Below are 25,103 nucleotides of genomic sequence, written 5' to 3' on the forward strand. Positions count from 1 at the left end.
ATAAGTATCCTTCTGCTACTTTACATGAACATATTAAATAGTCAGACTATCTAATGTGGAGAATATTCCTGGTTGCATTTGTGCTTATTAATCTGTTTTTCGAATCCTTCCACCAAAATGTGTCCAGCTTCATTGTTTGTACTATTTTCAAGTATTATACTGTAACTATTAACTTGAGAAACTGGAGTCGTGACTTTTGCACTGACCTATGGCGATCCAAGATTTAGCTGATAGAATTTTTTGTTGTTGCCTTCCTTAAGTGGCAAGGCTCAGGGCTAAGAAACTTGGTATCTAACCAAACCATACTATATAACACCATCATGTAATTCATATCAAATAAATGGTACATGTAATCATTTCTTTATAAATTCAGATATGAAGTGAGATGAATCTTCATAGAATTTTTTTACGACTGGATGTCCTTCCTGACATCAACCTCATCCGAGGAGTTAACACATGGAATCATTAATTAAAATACTATATTTTTAAATATTAGTAAAATTAATTTACTAAATCTCTACAGTTTTATATTAGTTTAGCAATTGTGATCTGTACCCTTCTGTGAATTCTACTACACTGTAAACACTATTACTGACACTTTCTTAAATGGCCTCTAACTGTTTATTACTTTAGTTTCAGCAGGGATTGAGTTCCACGGATGTACAGTAGCAGGTGCAAATGAGGTACAATAATGTGCTAATGTGATGAATGGGAATGGGCAAGAAAGATTGAGTTGATAATTTTTGAGGGAAATGTATTTTTTTAAATGAAGATAATCCTGTCTTATTAACACTTGTTCATAATCATCTATTTGATCAGGGTTTCAATGTAAAAGGCAAAACTAAACACAGATCAGCTTTTGAGAACATGTTATGTAAATCAAATACTGAAGTAAAACTATTATAGTTCGTAAGATAACCATGTATCATTTACATGTGACTCGTTCTCAAAGGCAAAAGGTGCCACCTGCTGCTTACACACATTTGCAAATGCATACACATCAAAATAAGCCATATATTTAATAACTTGCTGAAAATAACAACAGCTTGCACCAACCAGATGTATGTTGCTATTTTAAGCCTATGATAACTCATCCACTGAGCACGTCTGACAATGTTTAACGTGAGTTTTCAAGGAGATCAGCTTACCCAAACGAAAGAAAGAAAGAAAGAAAGAAAGAAAGAAAGAAAGAAAGAAGATAGCTACCAAGAAGGTCCACTTAACAAATCACAATCTCAACAATAAAAAAGGGCTTTTTTTTTTTTACAATTGGCTTTACGTCGCACCGACACGGATAGGTCTTATGGCGACGATGGGATAGGAAAGGGCTGGGAGTGGGAAGGAAGCGGCCGTGATCTTAATTAAGATAGAGCCCCAGCATTTGTCTGGTGTGAAAATGGGAAACCACGGAAAACCATCTTCAGGGCTGCCAACAGTGTAGTTTGAACCCACTATCTCCCGGATGTAAGCTCATAGCTGCACGCCTCTAATCACATACATTTAGCTTAATGGATACCTAGTGAACATGACTTTCTTAAGTAAATACATATCTCTTCTCAGTGTCAGCCTCTGGAACTCAAAATTTTAGGATCAAACCCAGCAAGAGTTTGGCTTGCAGTACTGGGTCAGGTTGCTGAGGCAGGTCTGCAGCCTGGATTCTATGTCCTCAAATGCCTTAGACCATGCTCCAACACAAAAACCATAGTATACAAAAAATGTTTTGTGCCTTCACCGATCAGATGATCGTTCATGCATACACTTAAAAGGATTAGAATAAGGACACTATCCTGCAAGAAGCCATTTTTTTAGATCCCTACAATTACCCTCTTTACCTTGAAGTGTCATCTGGAATCTCCTAATCAGCAGGGGGCACTGAATGATTCCCGTGCATTTGAAATCACCTGTGAGTTCAAACAGCTTAGTTAACAGTATCATACACAGCAGTCAAATCTATACAACCAGCAGACCTTTCTGAAATCCACCTTCTATACAGGGTTGTTCACCTAATATGTTACACGGAAATAACTTCTAAACCATTAAAGATATCAGCATTCTGTTTTCATATTCGTAAATGGTATGCAGGGTCATGTAAAATAACGTGCTACTTAGTCTCATGGGGCTATTAACAACCGAGATATTGATACTAACTCCATATTTTTAAATAGAACGGCACAAATTCATACAGCTGATTTAAAAGTTCATCTGTGTACAAGTTCAAATATGTAAGTATTTTCAAAATTGGACAATCACTTTTTGAGATATAGTTAGAACAGCATGCGCTGTTTTGCATGACGCATCAGACGGCGTGAAGTCGGGTAAGGACATATTGAGGCGCAAGCAGTTTCCTGGGAGTGAGTTCAGGCACAGAACGGATACCAGGCATGTAAGCACCTCGTACACATGTGATGGGTTTGCAAAGTGTGCATGACAGGCGAACACATGACAGGACAGGTAGGGTTGATGTGTTTAAAAGGAATAAAATAAGTACTTTGCCTTGAAAGGAACATAACGAAAGCTATAATTCTCACTGGTTTTAGTCTTCAGTTCATACTACTCTATGAGTTGAGAAATAAACATGACACAAAACACCGGAAGAGCTCTTTCTAGAAAAGCAAATGTTCAGAGATGAACGTGGTGGGATGGCAGCAACGCTATTATGTATGTTTTATTTTACACGCATTAATCTCCGCAGAGCTCCAGCGCGACTGTAGTAGCGCGCATTCGGGAAAACGTAGGTTCGAGTCCTGCCTCGCCCAACCTGAAAGTGATTTTCATGGTGTATCATGTTCAACACTTGGCAAATATCGGATAGGTACCTTTTGTGATAGGCCACGGCCGACTTCCTTTCCAAATCCTTCCCATTCCCATCCGTGGGAAAAAACGCTAAACTGACCGCAACCTGTTACATGTTAAAACAAACCAATACAACTTTAATCTCCCTTCCCCGTTGTGTGTTTCCCAGTCATACAATAACGTTGCACATCCAGGGTATGTTACGGTACATCACGTTATGTTTACAGTACATGCCTGGTATTCGTTCTGTGGCTGGAATCAAGGCCAGGAAGCAGCTTGCGCCTCAATATGACCTTACCTGACTTCACGCCGTCTGATGCAGCATGCAAAACCACGCATGATGTTCTTGTTTATATCTCAAAAAGTAATTGTCCGATTTTGAAAATACTTACATATTTGAACTTGTACGCAGTTGAACGTTTAGGCCAGCTGTATAAATTTGTGCCGTTCCATTTAAAAATATGGAGTTAGTATCGCTATCTCAGTTGTTAATCACCCCATGAGACTAAGTAGAACGTTATTTTACAAGACCCTGCGTACCATTTACGAATATGAAAACAGAATGCCGATATCTTTAATGGTTTAGAAGTTATTTCTGTGTAACATGTTAGGTGAATAACCCTGTATACTGAGTGAGCAGCATTGGGTTAGCACATGATAGTTCTGGTCTGAAACCCTCCTGCTCCTTAACCAATTAACTCTCCACAGATATGATAATCCTGTTAAGAATAAGCTTGAAATAGTGATTCAGAAGGAAGATGGGCACAAAATGGTCCAGTGACTTATCTGGTTTCAAGAGCATCACAATTTTGACCTCAATCCAGTTCTGACAGATCTTCTGAGACTGAATAAATCAGTTTAAAAAGTTAGTGAGCCAGACCAACGCCTTGATACGAAAGTTCTTGATCTGTTTATTCCTGAAACCACGCATTCTGGCAGACTTTCCTGCTTTTTGATGGTGTTGGCAACTTTATCAGAGGTTAATGGCATTTCCAGACCAGAAGATTGGTCATTCACTGGTTGGGTTAGACGAGGGAGGTTAGTCTGCAAGGATTTATCATGCTTCCCATTCAGGATGAGCTGATGTGATTCCTGCTCTGAAGAAACATTATACAGTAAAACCTGCCTTTAGCGGAACCTTTATGAACCGGAAAACTGACCAATTTTTCTTGGTGCCATAAGGTATGGTTTAATATTCATGTAAGTTTACCTCTATTTAGCGGAACCAGTCTGACGTGGAAACAGAAGGAATTTTGTGACTATAATGGAAAAATATGTGAATTTCCTTCCTAACCTGTTTCAGTACAAGTGTATTCCAAATGGATCTAAGATGGTCAAGATACTGATTGCTACAACAAACTCTCAAACAGTGTAATTATGGTAATGTCAGTGCAGAAGATTATATGGCCATTGATCTAGAAGTGGAGACAGAGGTGGCGTTAGAAAACACCAAGGAGTTTGTCACTCATCACCTCCAAGAAAAGAAACAGAAACTGATGGTGATAGACATTGAAGAAGATGCTTTATAATAATTATTTAAATTAATGTCACAATGGTCCACCTTTTTCAATACTATAATATGCAATATTATTTTACTGCATGACTAAACTAGGGACTAGTTTCGGCCTTGGCTGGCCATCTTCAGCCTTAATGTAATACATCTAATAACTAAACAAATGTACAAACACACAATTGACATAAAAACGAATGTACAAGCTCACAATTAACATTAAAATCTGAGATGAACTGTATGTAAAATCTGAAAAATAAATTAGGCTCTAAATTCTTAGCATCTGGAGTATGCTCATCATCCAGATTCTTTCTTGTATTAATATTCATAGAATTGTTAGTTCCATCACTGCTAATCATTACAATTTCAATTGCAAAATGGGATAATTAGATAATTATCTAATTTTATCTATCATTTATTCAGGTTAACTTCATGGAAACCGCAATGAACTGCAAATTTATACCAGCCACAAATTAAGAATGTGTCAGTTTTAACCATATCTTCATGTGCCGCCCTGACAATGTCCAACAGCATTTCAGCATGATTTTAAAAAGCACACGGGAACATTTCATTTTATTTACGTTGGTCAATGTGGAAACACCATCTAGCAGTTCTGTGTCAACTGGTGGTTATTTACAGTGGCGCCCAGTGGCTTGCATACTGCTAACTTAACACCACTCAAGTAGATTTGATAACTTGGCTATAGAATCAACATTTACCAGTTCTCGTTTTGCAATTGAAATTGTAATGATTAGCAGTGATGGAACTAACAATTCTATGCATATTAATACAAGAAAGAGTTTGGATGATGAGCATACTCCAGGTGTTAAGAATTTAGAGCCTAATTTATTTTGCAGATTTTACACATAGTTCATCCCAGATTTTAACGTTAACTGTGTGTTTGTACATTCGTTATGTCAACTGTGTGTTTGTACATTTGTTTAGTTATTAGATGTATTACATTAAGGCTGAAGATGGCCAGCCAAGGCCAAAACTACTCCCTAGTTTGGTAATGTAATTCAATAATATTGCATATTATAGTATTGAAAAAGGTGGATCACAACGACATTAACTTAATAATTATTATTGTGATCACAATTCAATACAGAACAAAACCATTAAGTTTATATCCTGAGATGCTTTATGCAAGGTGAAGTCCTACCAGCATGCCCTATCAGCCATAAAGAACATTAAGTCTAGAAAAATGACACAGAATTGTTCAGACTTTATTAGCCAACCCCGAATTTTAATTGAAAACCATGCTTCCAGGGATAGTTGTGTCCAGTGTACAATTCTGGATTACTGGAAGAAGTAAATGACACTACTGTACAGTATTACTAATAGTGTTATTTCTATAAAACATGCAATATGTATTAAATAAGTGTGTATACTGTACTACTGTGCAATCTGAGGAGGTTCTAAGCAAGAACAGATCTGTCTTCGAGTTGATGAACTAGTGTATGTCCGCCTCCGTGGCGTAATGGTTAGTGTTATTAGCTGCCGTCCTCGGGGGCCTGAGTTCGATTTCCATACTGCCAAAAATTTAAGAATGGCAGGAGGTCTGGTATGTGGTTGAAATAGTACATGTAGCTCACCTCCATTGGGGGTGTACCTGAAAAGCGCTACCCCACCTCGGGATGAGGACACGAGTTTACCTCTTACATTTAACTAGTGTATATAAGTGTGTGATTAGAGTAATTATTGTATCCTTTTTATACAATTTGTTTTACGTCGCACCGACACAGATAGGTATTATGGCGACGATGAGATAGGAAAGGTCTAGGAGGAGGAAGAAAGCGGCCATGGCCTTAATTAAGGTACAGCTCCAACATTTGCCTGGTGCGAAAATGGGAAACCATGGAAAACCATCTTCAGGGCTGTCGACAGTGGGGCTCGAACCCACTATCTCCCGGATGCAAACTCACAGCTGCGCGGCCCTAACCGCACAGCCAACTCGCCTGGTCATTATTGTATCTAGTACTGCACAAAATCATATAAATATACTGCAGGATTATCTAACGGAGGTATGCACTTATGATTTTTATGTTTTTTAAACCACCTTTACGAACCAGAATCCTGTATACAGTGGAAAAAAATTCTGGTCCCTTGGGTTTCCGCTGAGGGCAGGTTTTACTGTAGCACCCTGAGTAGTGGTAATTAATTGGTACCGGTAAAACAGGTAAAGGGCCAATTAAACCTTGTAGTTGCAAGAGAGTTTCCTTTCTACAAAGCAAGATTTTCCAGTTCAGTTCAGACTTGTAAGGGCATAGAAGTGTCTAACAAACAATGGTGTGACAAAGATATTTCCTTTTCATGATGTGATAGTGTTTCTGTTCTGCTCACTGCAGGAGTACATATTTGTTTTAAACTGAAGATAGGCATGTAATAGATCAAAACTGTAAGAGTATGCATAAATCTTCTGAAAAAATATATCAAATTTCAACACTTGAATGCCAACTGACTGTGACAACATTCAAACACAAAATCTTGGAAAGAGAAGGTAAATATCTAACCAGCTGGGCCACACAGCCAGCTTCGAATAAGACTTTGAAAAATTAACAAAAGGTAAACACATAAATATTTGCTAATGAGAGCAGTATATATAAATCTTTGGTTTAACCTCCAATGGCAACTAACAGGAGCAAACAATAATAAATCTTTGGTTAAACAAAACTATTCTCAGCCTTATACTTCTACTCCAGCATGACTGGTTTGGCAAAAACAGGTACAGTAAATGAATACTGAGGTGATTTTTCATGCAGTGCTTGCAGTTGCTGTTTGCGTAAGTTGGATGGAGACTCTCCGATGTGTTCCAACCAGTGCAGAAGAATTTCAACATCTGAAGGACATGAATGTAAAAATGCTGGCTCTGAATAGGCAGCGTGCAGGTAACGCCACAAACTAGAAAGATCTGAAGGAATCTGATAACCTGAAATAGAACACAACAATCTATGAATATTACATCATACCGCATAAATATTAGTGAAAATGTATCTTTAACCCTTAATATAAAAAGCAACAGAAATCACTGCATGGAACAATACAGCTTCAACATTCTACCGGACTGAAATGCCTACCAATCCAGACAACGCACAGAAATGATAACACATAACAACTCACAAGTGTGAATAACACAGAGAGAACAATAATTAACAAAAAGTAATCATTTCCATTACTTAACATGAAAAAAGCATTAATTTGGTAGAAAGATTTGTTTCAACCACTTCTAGTTATATTATCAATCCAATAACGCAATTTACTGACAAAATACTGTGTATGAAAAATAAAACCAGAATGCAACTGTAAGACTTATAAAAGTAACTTCCAATGTAATGCACAGTAACCGTGAAAAAAAAAAAAAAAAAGAATATGGTAGAAAATTATAAGAAATAGGGAGCCATTTAAAGACAGTGTAAAAACGCTGGCTCTCAATAGGCAGTGTGCAAGTAATGCCACAAACTAGATAGATTTGAAGGAATCTGCTAACCTGAAACAGAATTTGTCATCTGTTTCATCAATTTAGAGCAGATGTGACAAACAGACATCAAGTATATATATATATATATTATTTCATTAAAAACTTATAAAAGGAATTAACAAATTCTTCACCATCATCATCCATTTCGATCGTATAGCTCCTGCTGAGTTAGGATGTTTATAGCACTTTTCCATCTTCCTCTATCCACCCACCATTCCTCCTCCTTCACTGTATTCCAATCCAGATTTATTCTAATTATACTATTCTTGATAGTTTTCAAAGCCTCAATGGCTCAGGCGGCAGCGAGTCGGCCTCTCACTGCTCGCGGTTCAAATTCCGGTCACTCCATGTGAGATTTGTGCTGGACAAAATGGAGGCGGGACAGGTTTTTCTCTGGGTACTCCGGTTTTCCTGTCATCTTTCATTCCAGCAACACAACCCAATATCATTTCATTTGCAAGTCATTAATCATTGCCCCAGAGGAGTGCGACAGGCCTCGGCAGCCGGCACAATTCTTATCATCCTTGCCGCAAGATAGGGCTTCATTCATTCCACCCCTGACTATGACTGGAAAACAGGTTGCAGGTTTTCATCATCACTGATAGATTTCAATCATCTTAGTCTAGGTCTTCCTCTTGCCCTCCCTCCTTCTAACTGGGTTTCCATCATCTGCTTCAGCATACTTTTCTCTTCTATCCTCTTAACACGTCCAAGCCATCCCACACGATTCTGTTGTAAAGCTTTTCCACTCTGATGTCCTCATTTCTTACTCTGTCCTTTCTTGTCTTTCCTATCATACTTCTTAAAAATTTCATTTCACTGGCTTGGATTTATTCTCCTGTCTTCCTGTCAGTATCCAGGTCTCTGCTGCACATGTCAGTATTGGGCAGAAGTACATCTTATACATCATCTCTTTTCACTTCATTGGTACTTCCTCCATATTAGGTTTCTCACACTCAGGTAGAATGCATTCCCCTCTTCAATCCTTTTTACTGATCTCCATGTCCAACTCTACATCCTCCATCAATTTGCTTCCCATGTATGTATGCTCTCCACAATTTCAAGGTTTTGTTCCTTTATTTTTTTATAATTTCCTTCTCTTTTTCCTCTAGTCAACACCACTATTTTCCATGATGTTTTCCATTCTATTATTTTCAATTATCTGCCAACAGCCGTAGCCGTGTTGAAACACCGGATCCCGTGAGATCTCCGAAGTTAAGCAACATCAGGCGTGGTCAAGATTTGTATAGGTTGCCACGTGCTGTTGGTGGGGGGTAAGGGAATGGAGGAGCAGAAAGGAACTGGCCACCCTACCATATGTAAACTTCGGCTCAGGCACACCTCTGCGGAAGTTCGGACCTGCCTTCGGGCAGAATACACCCTTACCTTATCATTCAAAATGTCGAGTTACCCTTGTACTTCCTCTCTGTTTGCTCCCCATAGCATAATATCATCTGCATATAGCAGTACCTTCAGCTCCCTTCTTCTTCTTCTTCATTATTTCCCGTTTCCAGTCTTCTGGGTCGGGTTGTGAATCAACGACCTCCGCAGTTGTCTTTCTCTCCACTATCCCCTCTTTCCTCCAATATGTCTTCTACTTTTACTCCTTTATTCTGTATACTCTCCTTCACCATATACATCCACCACTCTCCGGGCCTTCCTCGTTGTCTTCCTATTTTTTTTTTTCTCTGTAAATACTTGTTTTGAAACTCTATCTCACCTTCCATTCTCATCATGTGTCCATACAATTTCAGCTTACTGGCCTCTAACATGTCTTGCAGTTTAGGGAATTAAATTCTCTACCTGATTACTATGTTTCTGATCCCTTCATGTCTTCCCAATTATTCAATTATTTCTCTCAGGAATTTCATCTCAGCCGCTTGAATTCTGCTTTCATCATGTTTTGCTGTTATCCATGTGCTCGTTGCATTTGTATAATTGGTGAGTAATACAGTGAGCACAGAATTATCTTGCATTTCTCTCGGACATCCTGGTTCCACACTATACCTATCAGCTCGCTGTCCTCGTATTATACCTTCATCTCCTTCACAATTTTGTCCATAACTATTATAAATAACAGTGGTAACAGCACACTTCCTTGTCATAGTTCAATTTCATTCCAAAACCATTCTGTCGCCCCCACGTGTCTGGACACAGTTGCAACAACTTTTGTACACTGCTTGAGCATATATCATTTGTTTTCCAAATCTTTTCTGTTGCATTACTTTCCATACGCTTGCTCTGGGTGCACTACTGTAAGCCTTTACTAAATCAAGGAATGTCATTAACCTTTTCACTGCCGAGTTTTGATGACCAGGCGAACCCCATGGGCCTCTTTCTTTTTTATAATAAGGAAGAAGCACTTTTACAGATAAATTTTTAGTGATACTATTAATGGAATGCATATTATTCTCTTAGCTCCGCAGCCCAATGCGGGGTCGGAGATGAAGTGAGATTATATTTTAGAGTTAATTTTTACGGCCGGATGCCCTTCCTGATGTAAACCTCAGTTGAGAAGATAATGAATATGAAATGAATGATGGTGAATGAAACTAGGCAAGGAAGTGTTAGGAATTGGCTGTGGCTTATGAATAGGACCTGTCCCGGCATTTGCTTGGGAAAGCACGAGGGGGGATGGGGGGGGGGGAAATTCTCAGGAGAGCTGATGGTGGGGGGAACCCACTCGCCTGCCGAATGCAGAGCTTGGGTCCATAGTGATAGCATGTTAACACGCTCGGCTACTTCGCTCAGTGATACTATTATAACTGTTGATCCAAACTCGTATTATCAAGATCATTAAAATTTGGGGAAAAAAGGAATTTATGTGAGGAGGGGGTGAAAATTTCGCATGAGATTCATCATTACTACTTTGTCTCGCAATTTCTTGTAGTTCAATATTGCCTCCTATATATTCTCCATCTTCATTCTCAAAATACAGCTCTCCAGAATCACTATTTATGAGGAAACATTCAATTTCTTCGTCAACAAGAGATGAATGTATACTTTAAGACACTATGATGGCTACAGGTTAGCAGGAAAGATGTTCCACTCCAACAAAGCTGAAATAACACCAGATCACTTTCAAAACACACAATATGGAGTGGTATATCTGTCATACAGAACTTCTTTGAGCATTTCCACGGAATTTCAAAGCGTGACACTAAATCCCGTTCGTTTATGAGATTGGTGAAGTACACACTGCACCAAAACGTATATATACAGGTTTGGCGGACGAAGCGCGGCGTTCAATAATGTACATACACAGATTTGGCGTTGAATGGGTTAATATATCTATTCAATATTCCCAATGTTCTTTTATTAACTGCCTCACATTAAAGATGATTTCCAGTGTTTAACTTTCAATTCGAAAGCCTTATTGCTCTTCTAGTAACTGTCCTTCCACTTTCCTTCTCATTCTTTTCTCTAATACCCTTTCAAATATTTTTGCTTCCTGAGATATGAGTGTGATTCCTCGGTAATTGTCACATATCTCCTTGTCCCGCTTCTTAAATATAGGAATTATTACTCCTCCACTTCAGTTATTTCGTATTGATTTTTCTGTCCAAATACATCGAAATAGTCCTGCTGCTTTTATAATTTTTTCGCACAATTCATCCAATCCTGTTGCTTTTCCCCACTTTCATTCGACAGCAGTTCTAACCTCTTCTGCGGTGATTTCACCCCCGTATTCTGTCTCCTCACACTCTACCTCTATCATCTCATCTCCCCTTCTCACATTCAGAAGTTCATCACAGTAATCATTCCATCTTTTCCTTATCTCCTTTGGTTGTTTTATTATCTCTCCTTTTTTCCCCCCTTTCCACGGCTTTGTGTAGACTTTCTTTTCACTTCCTTCATACAAGACCATATAGTATCCTTTTACTGCTTACATATTCTCTTCCAACTCTTGTGTAAATCCTTCACAGCTTTTCTTCACTTACTACTTTCTTGCACCTTCTTTTCATTTCCCAATACTTTCTTCTGTCTTTCTGTCTCCTTTCTTTCTGTTTCATCAATTTAGATGTGCCAAACAGTACAACTGAAGAACTGACGTCAAGAAAACTTATAAAAGGAATTTACAGATTATATTTTAAATTAGGGACTATGGACATATGTGTCATATTTAACTTCAGTAATGTGCAAGTGAAGCTTGCCTGGAGGCCATGAATGTTGAGGCATCAAGTTTGTCGGTTCGAGTTCTGTTGGTTGAAAAAAAAAAAAATTCATAATCAGAATGTTGGCCAGCAGGGTAGGAGAGGTGGTGGTATTTCTAATCACTAGTCTACATGTGTGCCAAAAGCCTGAATTCAATTCTGAATCTCTACACAATGTTCATATGAAGTATGGGTATATGACAGTGTTGATGTTGATTCGTCTGCTGGATGATGACATTAAGACTTGAGCAGACATCTTAGTGCTATTCAACAGGTGTAGCCTATATGTGGGCACCGGATTTCATCGTCTCCCTTCCCAGTCAAACGGACATTCACTTCATCTCACTGACTCTGATGAGGTTGATGGCAGGAAGAGCATCCTGTCATAAAAATACGTCCCACTAACTACTTTTACAGTTTTCGGAGACCTATAATAAAAACTCGCTATGAAGATTCATCATACTTCATACCCTACCCTACAGAAACGGGACAAGGCTTGTACATACAATGTGCAAGTAAATCTTGGCTTGTAACCTGCATTATCATAGCACCTGTAAAAGAGATTGGAAAAGCTACACTCGGGTTGGCCACTGAAACCATAGTCCAGGATCAAACTACAGAACCTTGAAAGCCTATAGCAGGGAAGGCCAACACATTCATCCACAAACCATGAAAAGTAGCCCACATTTTTAACAGCCATTGTTGTATTATTCTCCCTCGAAAAGGCTAGTGAAGAGATGACAGTCTACAGCTGATCACTAGTGGATATGTAAACAATTACCTGTCAAAGACATTAATATCTGGACTGAGCAAGTTGACCATGCAGTTAGGGTCGCGACGTTATGACTTTGCATTCGGGAGAAAGTGGGTTCGAATTCCACCTTTGGCAGCCCTGAAGAAGGTTTTCCATGATTTTCAATTTTCACACCAGGCAAATGCAGGGGCTGTACCTTAAGACAACGGTCGCTATCTTCCCAATCCTAGCCCTTTCCCATATTTCCATCATAGAAAACCCTTGAAGTGTTAGTGCGACAAGTAGAGGGGGGGAAAAAAAATGTCTGGCTTACTTGCAAATCCTCTGGAATGCTTTTCACTGACACTTCTTGAAAGTAATCGACTGTAAGATTAGGAACCTGCTGTGACTAGAAATACAGTAAACAAGAGATATGTAGATTAGTGTTCTGGCAGAGAAATTTCTGCAAGTTTTGCAGGTGCTTCAGGTAGTAACAATTCATGTATGCAGCATTAAAAAACTAAATACTTACGACATTCATAGAGAATAGGAGGAGTTCTTATTGATCACGGTATAAGATAAGTGCATGTCTTATTCGTAACTCAAATGCTACGCTTTCTAAACAGGCTAATGAAAGATACTTTAAAATCATTCACTATAGAATTTCCTATGGGTAGTGTGGCCGGAGTTGGGACAGCCGTGTGGGGAAAAGACGGAGAAATTTATTTGTTTCAAAATTTATTTTTCTTTTAAGGTTGTATAAAATATCTCCTTCGAGGAAATGGACATCGGACTTATAATTTGGAAATTTTTTTGACCTGTGAAGAAAAGAACTTATAAACTTTGAAAAAGAACAATGATTTCAGTATTAAGTACCTGTGGTTGTGGAAAATTATTATTATTAATTTGTGAAATTTTTTGGTATTATATAGCTGTGAGTTTTGAAATTATGTATCTAAATTTTTAGGTAGCGTGTACCTACACGTGTCATTTTTAGAAGGACTTTTCCAGTTGCTTCCTGTTATGTCAAAATGACTTGCATCATCAAAACTGAAGAGACATTTCATTGGCTTAAATAAAAGTGGTTTTTTTTAAATTGGTGAATGTGAGAGCCAGAAGTAAAATTCTATTGCCTGATTGGTCCCCTCGGGAGTTGCACCATTTCCAGCTCTGTGTCTTTTGCTACTGACCAGCCTAGAGGGTGGACGCACTTCGGCTTCCGTCGCTTCATCTAGTTTTTTGGACTTAATCTAATTTAAATTTAAATTTTTCTTTCACGTAGGAGTTTACCCTCAACATTCACATTCGCCATTTAATCATCGAAATGACTCAGCTGGTCAGCTAATCATCCCTTTTTCTTTTTTCTTTCTTCTTTTTTTTTTTTTCATTTTGATACAATTCCCTTTTTCTTTTATTGAAAGAAAAATTGTAATTAAGATGTCATAAACTTTGATCGAATTTCCCTCCGGTAGTTCAGCATCGCTTAACTCACGCCCTGAAAACCAATGTTTCTTGCTGGAAGTGTTTTAGGTGAGAACACCCGGTTTCAGGGCCTCTATGTTAAGTTTTTTAATCTCCCCTTTTTTTTTCTGTGTTAATATCTTTTCATGTACTTTTCTTTACTTTCTTTTAGTCATAAGGGATTAGCCCTTTACATTCATATAATGTCAACTCTACTTTCCTTTCTTGAAAGTGTTTGAAACTGCCATCGCTTGTAACACATATCTGCAAATTTACCTTCTTTTGTAAATGAGATTGTTAATTTTGTTATTCTTGTTTGTTTTAATTTTGTTCATCCCTTTTAATTGCTGTTTTGTTAGTTCATTTAATTAAAACTTTTAAGGGTGATTACATCTACGTTTCTTTCCCCACAATGCACACGTAACCATCCATCTTCTAGAGTTCCATGCCGCTTCCCACGTCCTTTATAGTTGTCACGTTTGTCAACCCGTTTATTTACATGTAACGCAGTTTTCAGTCGGTGAAATTTGGGAGTGTTGTAACCGTTTTAATTTTTTAAATTCCTAAGATACATTATTATTATTATTATGTATCATTGTTTTTTCTTTTAATGAAACCTGTAATGAGGTAACATTTTGGTAACAGAGTGTGTTGGGGACGAAAGATTGGTTGACGGTGATACCCTTAGCTAACCTAAAAATTTAAATTGTAAATGCATAGAATTAATAATAATAATGCTATTTGCTTTACGTCCCACTAACTACTATTTTACGGTTTTCGGAGACGCCGAGATGCCGGAATTTAGTCCCGCAGTTCTTTTGCGTGCCAGTAAATCTACCGACACGAGGCTGACGTATTTGAGCATCTTCAAATACCATCGGACTGAGCCAGGATCGAAACTGCCACGTTGGGGTCAGAAGGCCAGCGCCTCAACCGTCTGAGCCACTCAGCCCGGCAAATGCATAAAATTATCGTGTGTTTTAGTTTCTTCCTTTCATGATGTCTTGAGCCGTTCCTACTCCTTCCTATTTGAGAAAAGTGGAATTACTTTACGAACTCTGAATTTGTTAAGTAGATTCCACAGGGATTTGTTAGAGACGATATGAACTTGTTAAAATCTTCTCTTAACTTACCGGTGTCTGTTCCTTTACTAACCGCAAATGAATTGCGTGAGCCTTTGGCAGTGATTAAAAATAGATTGCTGGAATTTACTGCCATAAATTTGTCTTTCTGTTCTTCTGAGCCCTCAGAAAATCAATGAGTGCGTGTTAAACGGCAGCTACATTACATGGATCATATTCAGGATTTGTTGGTGCTTAATTTGGAAGAAAATGAGCGACAAGAGTGTGAAATATTGTTAACATTCTTTTTCCAAGTCGTTTGACAAAATTGTAAGGTTGTGTGAAGGGCATGAATTGCCTAATTCAATTTAGGATGTTCAAGTGCCTACCTCTTCAGTATCTGGTGAAAGTGATTGTAACTACACACTGGTTGAATCTCCAGTTGTTTCTCGAACAAGTGAAAGTGTTACTCCAATTTCTATATCCACTGCTTCTCTAGCTTGTACCGTGGACACTAGTGCTAATGCTATTCGAGAATGTCATGTGGGTAACGTTCCCCAAGCTTCCCCTGCTTCTGCTCTCTTTTCAAGTGCTTTGGTGCCTTTAAATTATTCATGTAATGTGTCCACTGCGCATGTTGGAATGCCAGCTAATATTTCTATGATAGCACCTTGTAACTCTACCGTGTCTCAGTGTCAGCCTATCTCGGCTGCATAACTTGTTTCTCAGGCGATAGTGCAAAAATATTCTCCTATTCAAGTGCCATCTGTACCAAGTGTTCCTTACGTTGTATAAACCCTAAATAAGTGGTTAACGCTCTGATGGTTTCTCAAATTTGTGAAAATGTTTTGCAGATAAGGATATCTGAGCCTGTTACATTACAGTCCAATGCTATTCCTAACCTCACTTTCAGTACCCCATCCATATCTCAAGGGCGCTTGAATCAGGGTTATTATGCTGCTGTAATTCCTTCACAGGACCAATCTAGTCCTTCCCAGGTATCTCCTACAGCTGCCTTCTCCTGATTTTCTCCAATTTACCTCATCCACTGACAACTATATTTAAGGAAGTTTCAGAATGTACTGCCAATTCTATAGACGAGGTTATTTCTTTCCTTCGTTTTTAATCGAATTCAAAGATCAGGCTATTGTGTATAATTTAAGTACTGATCACATTTAAGTCTTATATCCACATGTATCTGGAGCTCTTCCTGAGCATATTATTAGATCCATTTCGGAGAGATGGACGGTGGATCAGTTTCATGCGTATGTACTTGAATGCTTCATTCCTTCTTGTGTCTTGTCCTCGTTAGTGCAGGAACATTATTTCAGAGTGCAACATTTGAATGAATCTTTGTCAGAGTATACAGGGTGTTTCAAAAAGAATATGCATATTTCGAATGTATATTTATTAAACTGTAAGACATACAAATATGAAACTTTACACACATATTTACGAACCTCTCAAGTTTAGATTACAGATGTTCAATATGTCCTCCATCAGCGAAACGAACAATATCACATCGATACTCAAATTCCTCCCATACTCGGGAAAGCATGTCCTTCGTCACTGATGTTATGGCAGTACAGATCCAGTTCTTCAACTCTTCCAGGTTCTGTGGGAGTGGTGCTACATAAATGTCTTTAATGAAACCCCACAGAAAGAAGTCACAGGTGTCAAATCCAGTGACCGTAGAGCCTAACTGAGACATGCTAAGTTGCCAGCTCTTTGACGACCATTCCAACGGTTTGCTAGAGTTTCATTCAGATATTCACGCACTTTGTGACTCCAGCGAGGGGGGTTGAAAAATGAAGTTGTCTTCATGCAGTCTCAGAAACAACCAGTTTTATAATAGCGAGATACTGCTGACCGTTAACCGTGTTTCTATCAAGGAAGAATGGACCACAAACAGATGACCGGGATATCGCACAAAACACACTGACTTTGGGTGAATCTCGTACATGTTCAATGACTGCATGTGGGTTCTGTAGGCCCCAAATTGGAACATTGTGTTTATTCACCTGACCACTAACATGGAAAGTACCGGGCGAGTTGGCCGTGCGCGTAGAGGCGCGCGGCTGTGAGCTTGCATCCGGGAGATAGTAGGTTCGAATCCCACTATCGGCAGCCCTGAAAATGGTTTTCCGTGGTTTCCCATTTTCACACCAGGCAAATGCTGGGGCTGTACCTTAATTAAGGCCACGGCCGCTTCCTTCCAACTCCTAAGCCTTTCCTATCCCATAGTTGCCATATGACCTATCTGTGTCGGTGCGACGTAAAGCCCCTAGAAAAAAAAAAAAAAAAAAAAAAAGAAAGTCACTTAATCACTGAACACGATGCGGTGTGCGAAAGTGTTATCATTAAGGGTTATGAATTTCATGTTGTTGGTCCGTATTGAACTGAGATGTTTTCGACAAAACTTATGTATGCTATAATATGGCTGATGATGACCCCTAGGTGGGTCGAAACTAGTTCCATGTAATTTGTAATATTGTAAATACATATCAGTATTGAATAGGTGGAAACCTTTACTGTGTTACTATTCATAAGTGTTATCATTGTCAATAGAATCAAGAATCTTGTTACAAAATGCCACACGTTTGTGTTTGTCATCAGAACGCAGAACTTGTAACAGCTGTAACTTGTACAGCTTCATAACCAATCGACGTCTCAAAACACACCAAATTGTTGTTGTAGGCAGTTGTAACTCCCGACTGGCACGATAGTTGATTTTGAAGGCATACATCGGAAAGCAGTTTCAATTCGTGCAACATTTTCATCAGGAACACGAGGGCGGCCAGGACTCTTTCCTTTACATGCACATCCTGTATCTACAAACTGTTCATACCATCTGCTAATGTTTCAACCATCCGGAGGATCAATTTGGTACCTCAACCTGAAACATCTTGGCACTGTAATCACGGAATTGCACTTCGCAAACTCGAGAACACAAAATGATTTTTGCTGCAGAGTAGCAATTTTAAACATATGACGGTTACCAAGCAAAACAGAAGACATCTAGCAGCTATTGATATAAACTAGACTATGTATTTGTTTCTCCAATAGCCAAACCGAGGTGCAGCGATTGATAGTTTGGACAAAATAATATTTTGTAATACATATATTCTTTTTTGAAACACCCTGTATTCAGGATATTAAATACTATGCTACAATTTTTATGCTTAACTACTCTGAGTCTCAACTGGTTGCCGGCATTGTTCAGGGTCTTGCCCCTAACTATTGGTCATATCTTGCTCTTTCACCGCGACCAGCAACTTTTGCTCATTTGGAAGCTATCACTGTTTCTGCCAAAGGTATCAGATATGCCAACCAACTACGTGTTGTATTAGCTACCCTCCTATGAGCATGTTTTTTCCTCAGGTTACTAAAACTGTTTCTTCCCTTTTTTCAAACCCACGTCATTCTTGTGAATATTTTAGTTGTGGTTTCACTGAATATTTCCAGAGAAATTGTCCTAAGATTTGGCCCTTAGGCAATTCGATACCAGACGCGGGTAGAGTCCCATCTACCAACAATTCTTGCCAATACTGTGGGCCGAATAGGTATTTCTTTAGACAGTGCCCACGGAATTATTCTGGATGTGGGCATCTTGGTAATAGTAATTCTAAATGACTAACCGCCAACCTTTGTGATAAACCTCAAACAGTAGCTTCATGTTTTGTTTGTTATAACTTCATGATAAAGGATGATACACCTAATTCTGAGGCTGATAATAGGTCCCAGTCTGAAGCTAATGTAAATTTCCTATAATCATGTGGCATTTTTGCTATCCCCCCTTGTAAATTACCTTACATATGCTTATTGGTAAATAATGAACCTGTTTGTGCATTGGTAGATTCAGGAAGTACCATCATGTTGAGTGAACTGGTATAATTCAATGAAAACTGTTTGTAAGTTACCTCCATTGAAAACAGTATTTAACTTGCCATACTGCTAATTTTAACCCTTTGAATATGGTAGGATCTCTAAATATCAAAATCAGAACCTGTGATTTTACATGGAAGATGCTAGTACTAATTTCTAAAGATTTATCTTGTCCTTTCACTTTAGGTGTAAATTTTATTGCTAAACTGGTATGATTTTGGACCTACAGCTAAATAAATTCCATTTTAAGTTTTCCATGAGTATCTATAAGCTGTGTAGTTGCTCCCCTATTCTACCTTGTCATGTCAATGCTGTTCCTGAAGATACGAGTGAACCCAAAGCTTTTGATTTCGATCATTTGCCTGATGATCAGGCCAAGCAACTCAAAAATCTCTGCAATAAATTTATAGATGTCTTTACTGAAAAGTTAGGTGTAACTAATGTTTTGGAATACAAAATTGAAGTCCCTGATAATATAAATGTTCGCTCTCCTCCACATCGCCTGTCGCCACCTAAAATGAAAGTCCTTAAGGCTATTATTGACCAAACGCTTACTGAAAGTGTAATATGTCTCCCTAAATCTGCCTATTCTTCTCCCATGTTTCTTGTCCCTAAACCGCAGGGTGGTCTTCGGCCTGTAGTCGATTATGAACAAGATATTTGTCTTTCAATCTGTTCCCCTTCCTGATCTTCACTCTTGTTTTTCTTGGTTTGCTAATCCCAACACTTTTACTACTTTTGATTTGAATCAGGCTTATTATCAGATACATCTTGCTGAGGAATCCAAGCACCTCCCTGTTTTGCCACTCATTGGAACCTCTATGAATTTGAGAAGGTGCCGTTCGGTTCTAGTACGGGCGCGGCTGTCTTTAATCAGTCACTAGATAACCTGTAGATATTAAATTCAAATTCGTGCGCAATTATCTTGATGATGGTCATTTTCAGTGAAACATTTGAAGAGCAACTTATCCATCTCAATGAAATGACACATGGCTTTTAATGCTGGGAGATCCCAGGGCAGGTTCGGCTCGCCAGGTGCAAGTCTTTTGATAAGACGCCCTTAGGCAACCTGCACGTCATGATGAGGATGAAATGATGATGAAGACAACACATACAACCAGCCCCTGTGCCAGGGAAATTAACCAATGATGGTTAAAATTCCCGACCCAGCCGGGAATCGAACCCGGGACCCCTGTGACCTAAGGCCAGCACGCTAACCATTTAGCCATGGAGGCTAGCAAGGTTACTTTTGCACAACCCCAAATGACATTCTTGGGGCAGTTTGTGTCAGAGAAAGGTGTTTCCATTGATCAATCCCATACAGCTGACACCCAAAATTTTTCTACCCCTAAAGATGGCAAAGCTGTAGCCAGGTTCATTGGCATGGTCAATTTCTTTTGTAAATTCATCCCCAATTTTGCTGAAAGAGCAGCTCTGTTAAATGCTGTGAAAAGAAAGGATGCTAAGTTTGTGTGGGGTGATGCCCAACTTGAAGCTTTTTATGATTATAATCTGCTTTATGTAATGTTCTTGTTCTGGCAATGCCAGATTTTTCTAAACGTTTCACCCTTCAAACAGATGCCTCTTCCACAGGTATATCTGGTATTCTCCTTCAGGAATTTCTTATGCTTCACGTAGTCTAAATCCTGCTGAATGAACCTATTCTATTTATGAATTGGAAGCCTTAGCTGTTGTCTTTTCTTAACGGTTCAGAATGTAACTTGAACATCTCCCTTTCGATCTTGAAACTGATAATCGGGCATTGAGTTGGATATTGGCCAAATCAAGATGTACCAGACGCCTTGCGCGTTGGGTAGTACGCATCTCAGCTTTCCAGCTTGAGGCTCGCCACATTCGTGGCACTGAAAATGTTGTGGCTGATAGCCTCAGTAGAATGTTCTATCCAGGCAGTCCTGATTTCCAATCAAAGGCTGCAGATCCCTCTCCTGACCAAGTTTTGGCCTTTGTGAATGTAATTCTGACTAATTTGCCTTTTCTTTTCAAAGATATTTCCAAACATCAAGAAGATAATGCAGAATTAAAAGCTATTATTGACAGGATTAAATCTGAATGTAGGATGCTAAATGGTTTATTTTGTCACCTATTCAATACAATTCACCACTTCAATGAACTCCGCCCCAGCTCCTCCCTCCCAAAGCTTCCCACCCCCTCCCACTGCCATTGCCAACCACAGGTGCGTATTACCGACTGAGCCTCCTTCATAGTCAACCAACACTCACCAACAAATAGCCTCTCAGCGACACATCAGGTATGTAACATAACATTTACTCTTCATTACTTACCATGATCTTTTCCTACACACCAATTAATACTAATAACATCTCGATTACAGATAACTTCCACTTCATACAACACAACTTCCAACAACACGCTAGAATCCAGCGTATACCGGCACGAACATGGCATGCCATTACGGCTCCTCTTCGCAGACAGAATGAGAAGATGCCTCATCCCAGCTACAATGCTCTGACTCTGTAGTTATACATTCTAATCTCTCCACTGCAGTTCATAGCATAAGCAACTCCTTTCTATTTCACCAGACCAGCAATAAAACCATTAACTTTCCCATCACTGTTGCCATTCAAATGCACCGTTTACTCAGTGACACCCAATGAGTCTCCGTCCACGCTGACCAAGTTCACCGTACCGAACCCGGGACTTCAACCAGATAACTTTCAGTTTGATGCCTATAGAACCTCATTTGGCTATGGAATATTTTCCCTGCCCCCTGTGATTATAAAATATTATATGCATATTTCTGATACGTCAATGCTGCAATCGTCTTCCAACGATTAAAACAAAGGGACGCACTTGGTGCTAGACATTGTTATATCCTTGCTCACCAAGAGGCTCTCTTGTAAATATGTATATAAACTGTAAATTCTCAACTGTTCAATTGGATAATGTAAATTTACTGTATAGTTACCAGCCACTGACAGTAATTTTTGTTACAAACATTGACGCCGAGCACTATACCCTTTCTCCCCTGACTGTTATAATGTAAATAATTTGTAAAAACGTTATAATTTCCTATGAGTGCGTCAATTATTCTTCGGAGTGCCACTGCTAGAATTACCCAGTAATTTTACGCATTGGTGCTGACTACTTAGTCTATAAACTTATATTGTCACCTATCTCCATTGTACAAGTGTTTCTCGTACTTAATTTTCCCATTGTAATGTATATTAATGAGTGCATGTTAAATACTAATCAGGTACCTGATTTTTGCCTTGAGAAGGTGATTTGACTAATGATGCTCTCAATGAAGGGCGAAACATGTCTCAAGTGGAATTAATAATAAATTCCTAAATGTAAAAATTTATATGTATTGAATAGGTGACAAAATAAACCATTTAGCATCCTACATTCAGTATCTTCAATACGGATTAACAATGATTTTTATCACTTGCAAGGATTAAATCTGGCGAACATGTTAAACCTTACAGTCTTAAGAATGGTGTTCTATGTTGTCCTGCTCATGGTCGCAGAGACCCCAAAATTATTGTTCCATCCAACCTAGTTCCTGCTCTTTTCAAATATTTTTATGTATCTGCAGTTGGTGGTCATCTTGGAGTTTTCAAAACTAGAGAGAAAATCTGTAAGTGTTTCATTTGGAAATACATGGACAGTGAAATCTGCACTCCTGTCAAATCTTTCAAAACCTGTAACATTAATAAACCTGTTTCTAATACTTGCCTAGGTCTGTTGTCATCTGAGCAAGCTTCTTGTCCTATAGAGAGATTATTCATAGATTACATTGGTCCTTTCCCGAGGTCGCGGACCGTGCAATGTTTCACACTTGGGTGTGTTGATACCTTCTCGCGTTTTATGTGGCTGTTCCCAACTCGTATGGCTAATGCTAATACTACCATCTCTTGTTTGAAACAGATCTTTGCTTCCTTCGGACCTTGTCAATTTTTAGTGAATGACAATGCTAGAGCTTTTACCTGTGTTCAGTTCCGTAATTTCTGTTTTGATTTGTCAATTTCTCATGTAACCACGACCCTGTATTATCAGAGGCCAAGTTACGCTGAAACAGTTAATCGAAATCTTCGATCTGCTCTTTATGCTTATCACTCTGGTGACCACTCCAAGTGGGATTCATCGCTCAAATGGTTGTCCTTCGCATTTAATACTGCCGTCCATGAGAGTCATAAGCAAATGCCTGCTTCATTAATACTAGCTTTCACTCCTAATTCTCCCCTTTTTCTATGATCCATTAACAATCTCTTTCTTGACGTCGCCAATCCAGAAACGATCTGTGCTACTTGGCACCGTGCGCGTAATAATTTGAAGGTTTATTACACTCAAGTTCAACGTAATTACAATCATGGGCAAAGACCACACAATGTGTCTGTAGGTGACCAGGTTTTTGTTAAAACTCATCCTGTCAGTACTGCTGCGGACCATGTTATTAGTAAGTTAGCCCCAAAATTTCGAGGTCCCTGCATGATTTTAAAATCTCTTACCCCAGTATCATTATTGGTAAGTGATCCTGAAAGGAAGAGGATCCAGTAGAGTGCATTTGTCACAAGTAAAGCTACCTTACTTATGTCTATTCATGATTCGGTGACCATTTATGTCTTAGTTATAAGAAATGTCTAATTTTTTTAAATGCTGGCCAGCACATACACAGGTTATCCCTGTATTTTAGTTATGAGTTATGTTAGTAAGTTAAGAATAGGAATGGTCATTTGCGGCTATATTAGGTACACTCCTTAGGTATTTGCTTCTTTTAAATGAATTTGGTAGGATGATTAGGTTATGTAAGATTTTGTTTTATGGTCACATCTAATGGTATTCTATCTGTAACCTTTCAGGCTTGGGGTAAACTCCTATAGCTATTCATTATCTTTTCTCCCTTTTACAATTAATGAATAGTGCTTACCCTGGGTTTCTGGTATCCCCAAAAATCCCAAGTGTGGGAGGGAGTCTCTTGATGGAGCTATTGAGCTGTCGGTTGAGTGACATTAATTTAAATACAAGGAAAAAAAAAATCACCCTTAACTTCTTCAGTTCATCAAAACACTTCGTTGGACGCTGGCCTAACTTCATCTATTCCCCTTTTCTGCTGCGTATCTGTTTGTGTTGCAGTGGCTGCAAAAACTATGGTCCATCTGGTGGACAAACTACTATGCTTGTTTGGAGGCCACACTAAGTCACTTGGTTGCTACCATCCAATTTGGGGACTGAGTTGTCAGAATGTTCCAGGTTGCAGCAGTTACTTACACCCAACTGCACGATACATCACTGTCTGTTTCCGGTCAGTTCACTAGATGGGTGAGCTGGGATGAAGGTTACCAGATTGCCAAGATTGGACCGAAAGTGTATGAAGTTGTTGGGAATCGGCCGACGTCAGCAGCTACATAAGTCAGCGAAACCAGAGGTCGAGGTGGAATACTTCAAAGCATAATGGATGTTTCAGTTGAGAATGGTATCAAGACGGAGGTGTTGTGTTGTGTACTCCTTGCCCCCCAAAATTTAAAGTTTTTTTATTGAGCCCTGGCTGATTTTAAGTGGAGGAGGATGTGGCCGGAGTTGGGACAGCCGCATGGGGAAAAGACGGAGAAATTTACTTGTTGTTTCAAAATTTATTTTTCTTATAAGATTGTATAAAATACCTCCTCATAAGTTATGACTTTCATTATGGTCCGTATTGACAATACTGATAGTATTGAATGAACAATGATTTTGGAATTATGTAGCTGTGGTTATGCAAAATAATTATTATTCATTTGTGAAATTTTTGGTATTATATAGTTGTGAGGTTTGAAATTATGTATCCAAATTTTTAGGCAGCGTGTACCTACACATGCCTTTTTTTTTTTAGGACTTTTCCAGTTGTTTCCTGTTATGCCAAAAAGACTTGCATCATCAAAACTGATGATACATTTCACTGGCTTAAATAAAAGTGGTTTTTATTGGTGAATGTGAGAGCTAGGAGTAAAATTCTATTGCCTGACTGGTCCCCTTCGGAGTTGCACCGTTTCTGGCTTCTTGCTCCGTT

At 38.8% G+C, this 25,103-nt stretch overlaps 1 protein-coding gene across 1 annotated transcript in view; it reads right to left on the bottom strand.

Moving 5' to 3' along the window:
• Positions 1–5,315: 5,315 nt before the first annotated feature.
• The window catches only part of LOC136876286 (chloride intracellular channel exl-1), a 43,224-nt gene continuing 23,436 nt past the window's right edge, over positions 5,316–25,103 (bottom strand). Inside the window, exon 3 of the mRNA XM_067150105.2 lies at positions 5,316–7,232. Coding sequence (XP_067006206.2) covers positions 6,997–7,232 — 236 coding nt within the window. The 3' untranslated portion in view covers positions 5,316–6,996. The remainder of the gene's footprint in view (positions 7,233–25,103) is intronic.

This window comes from Anabrus simplex, chromosome 6 (genome assembly GCF_040414725.1).
Source record: "Anabrus simplex isolate iqAnaSimp1 chromosome 6, ASM4041472v1, whole genome shotgun sequence".
Lineage (NCBI taxonomy): Eukaryota > Metazoa > Arthropoda > Insecta > Orthoptera > Tettigoniidae > Anabrus > Anabrus simplex.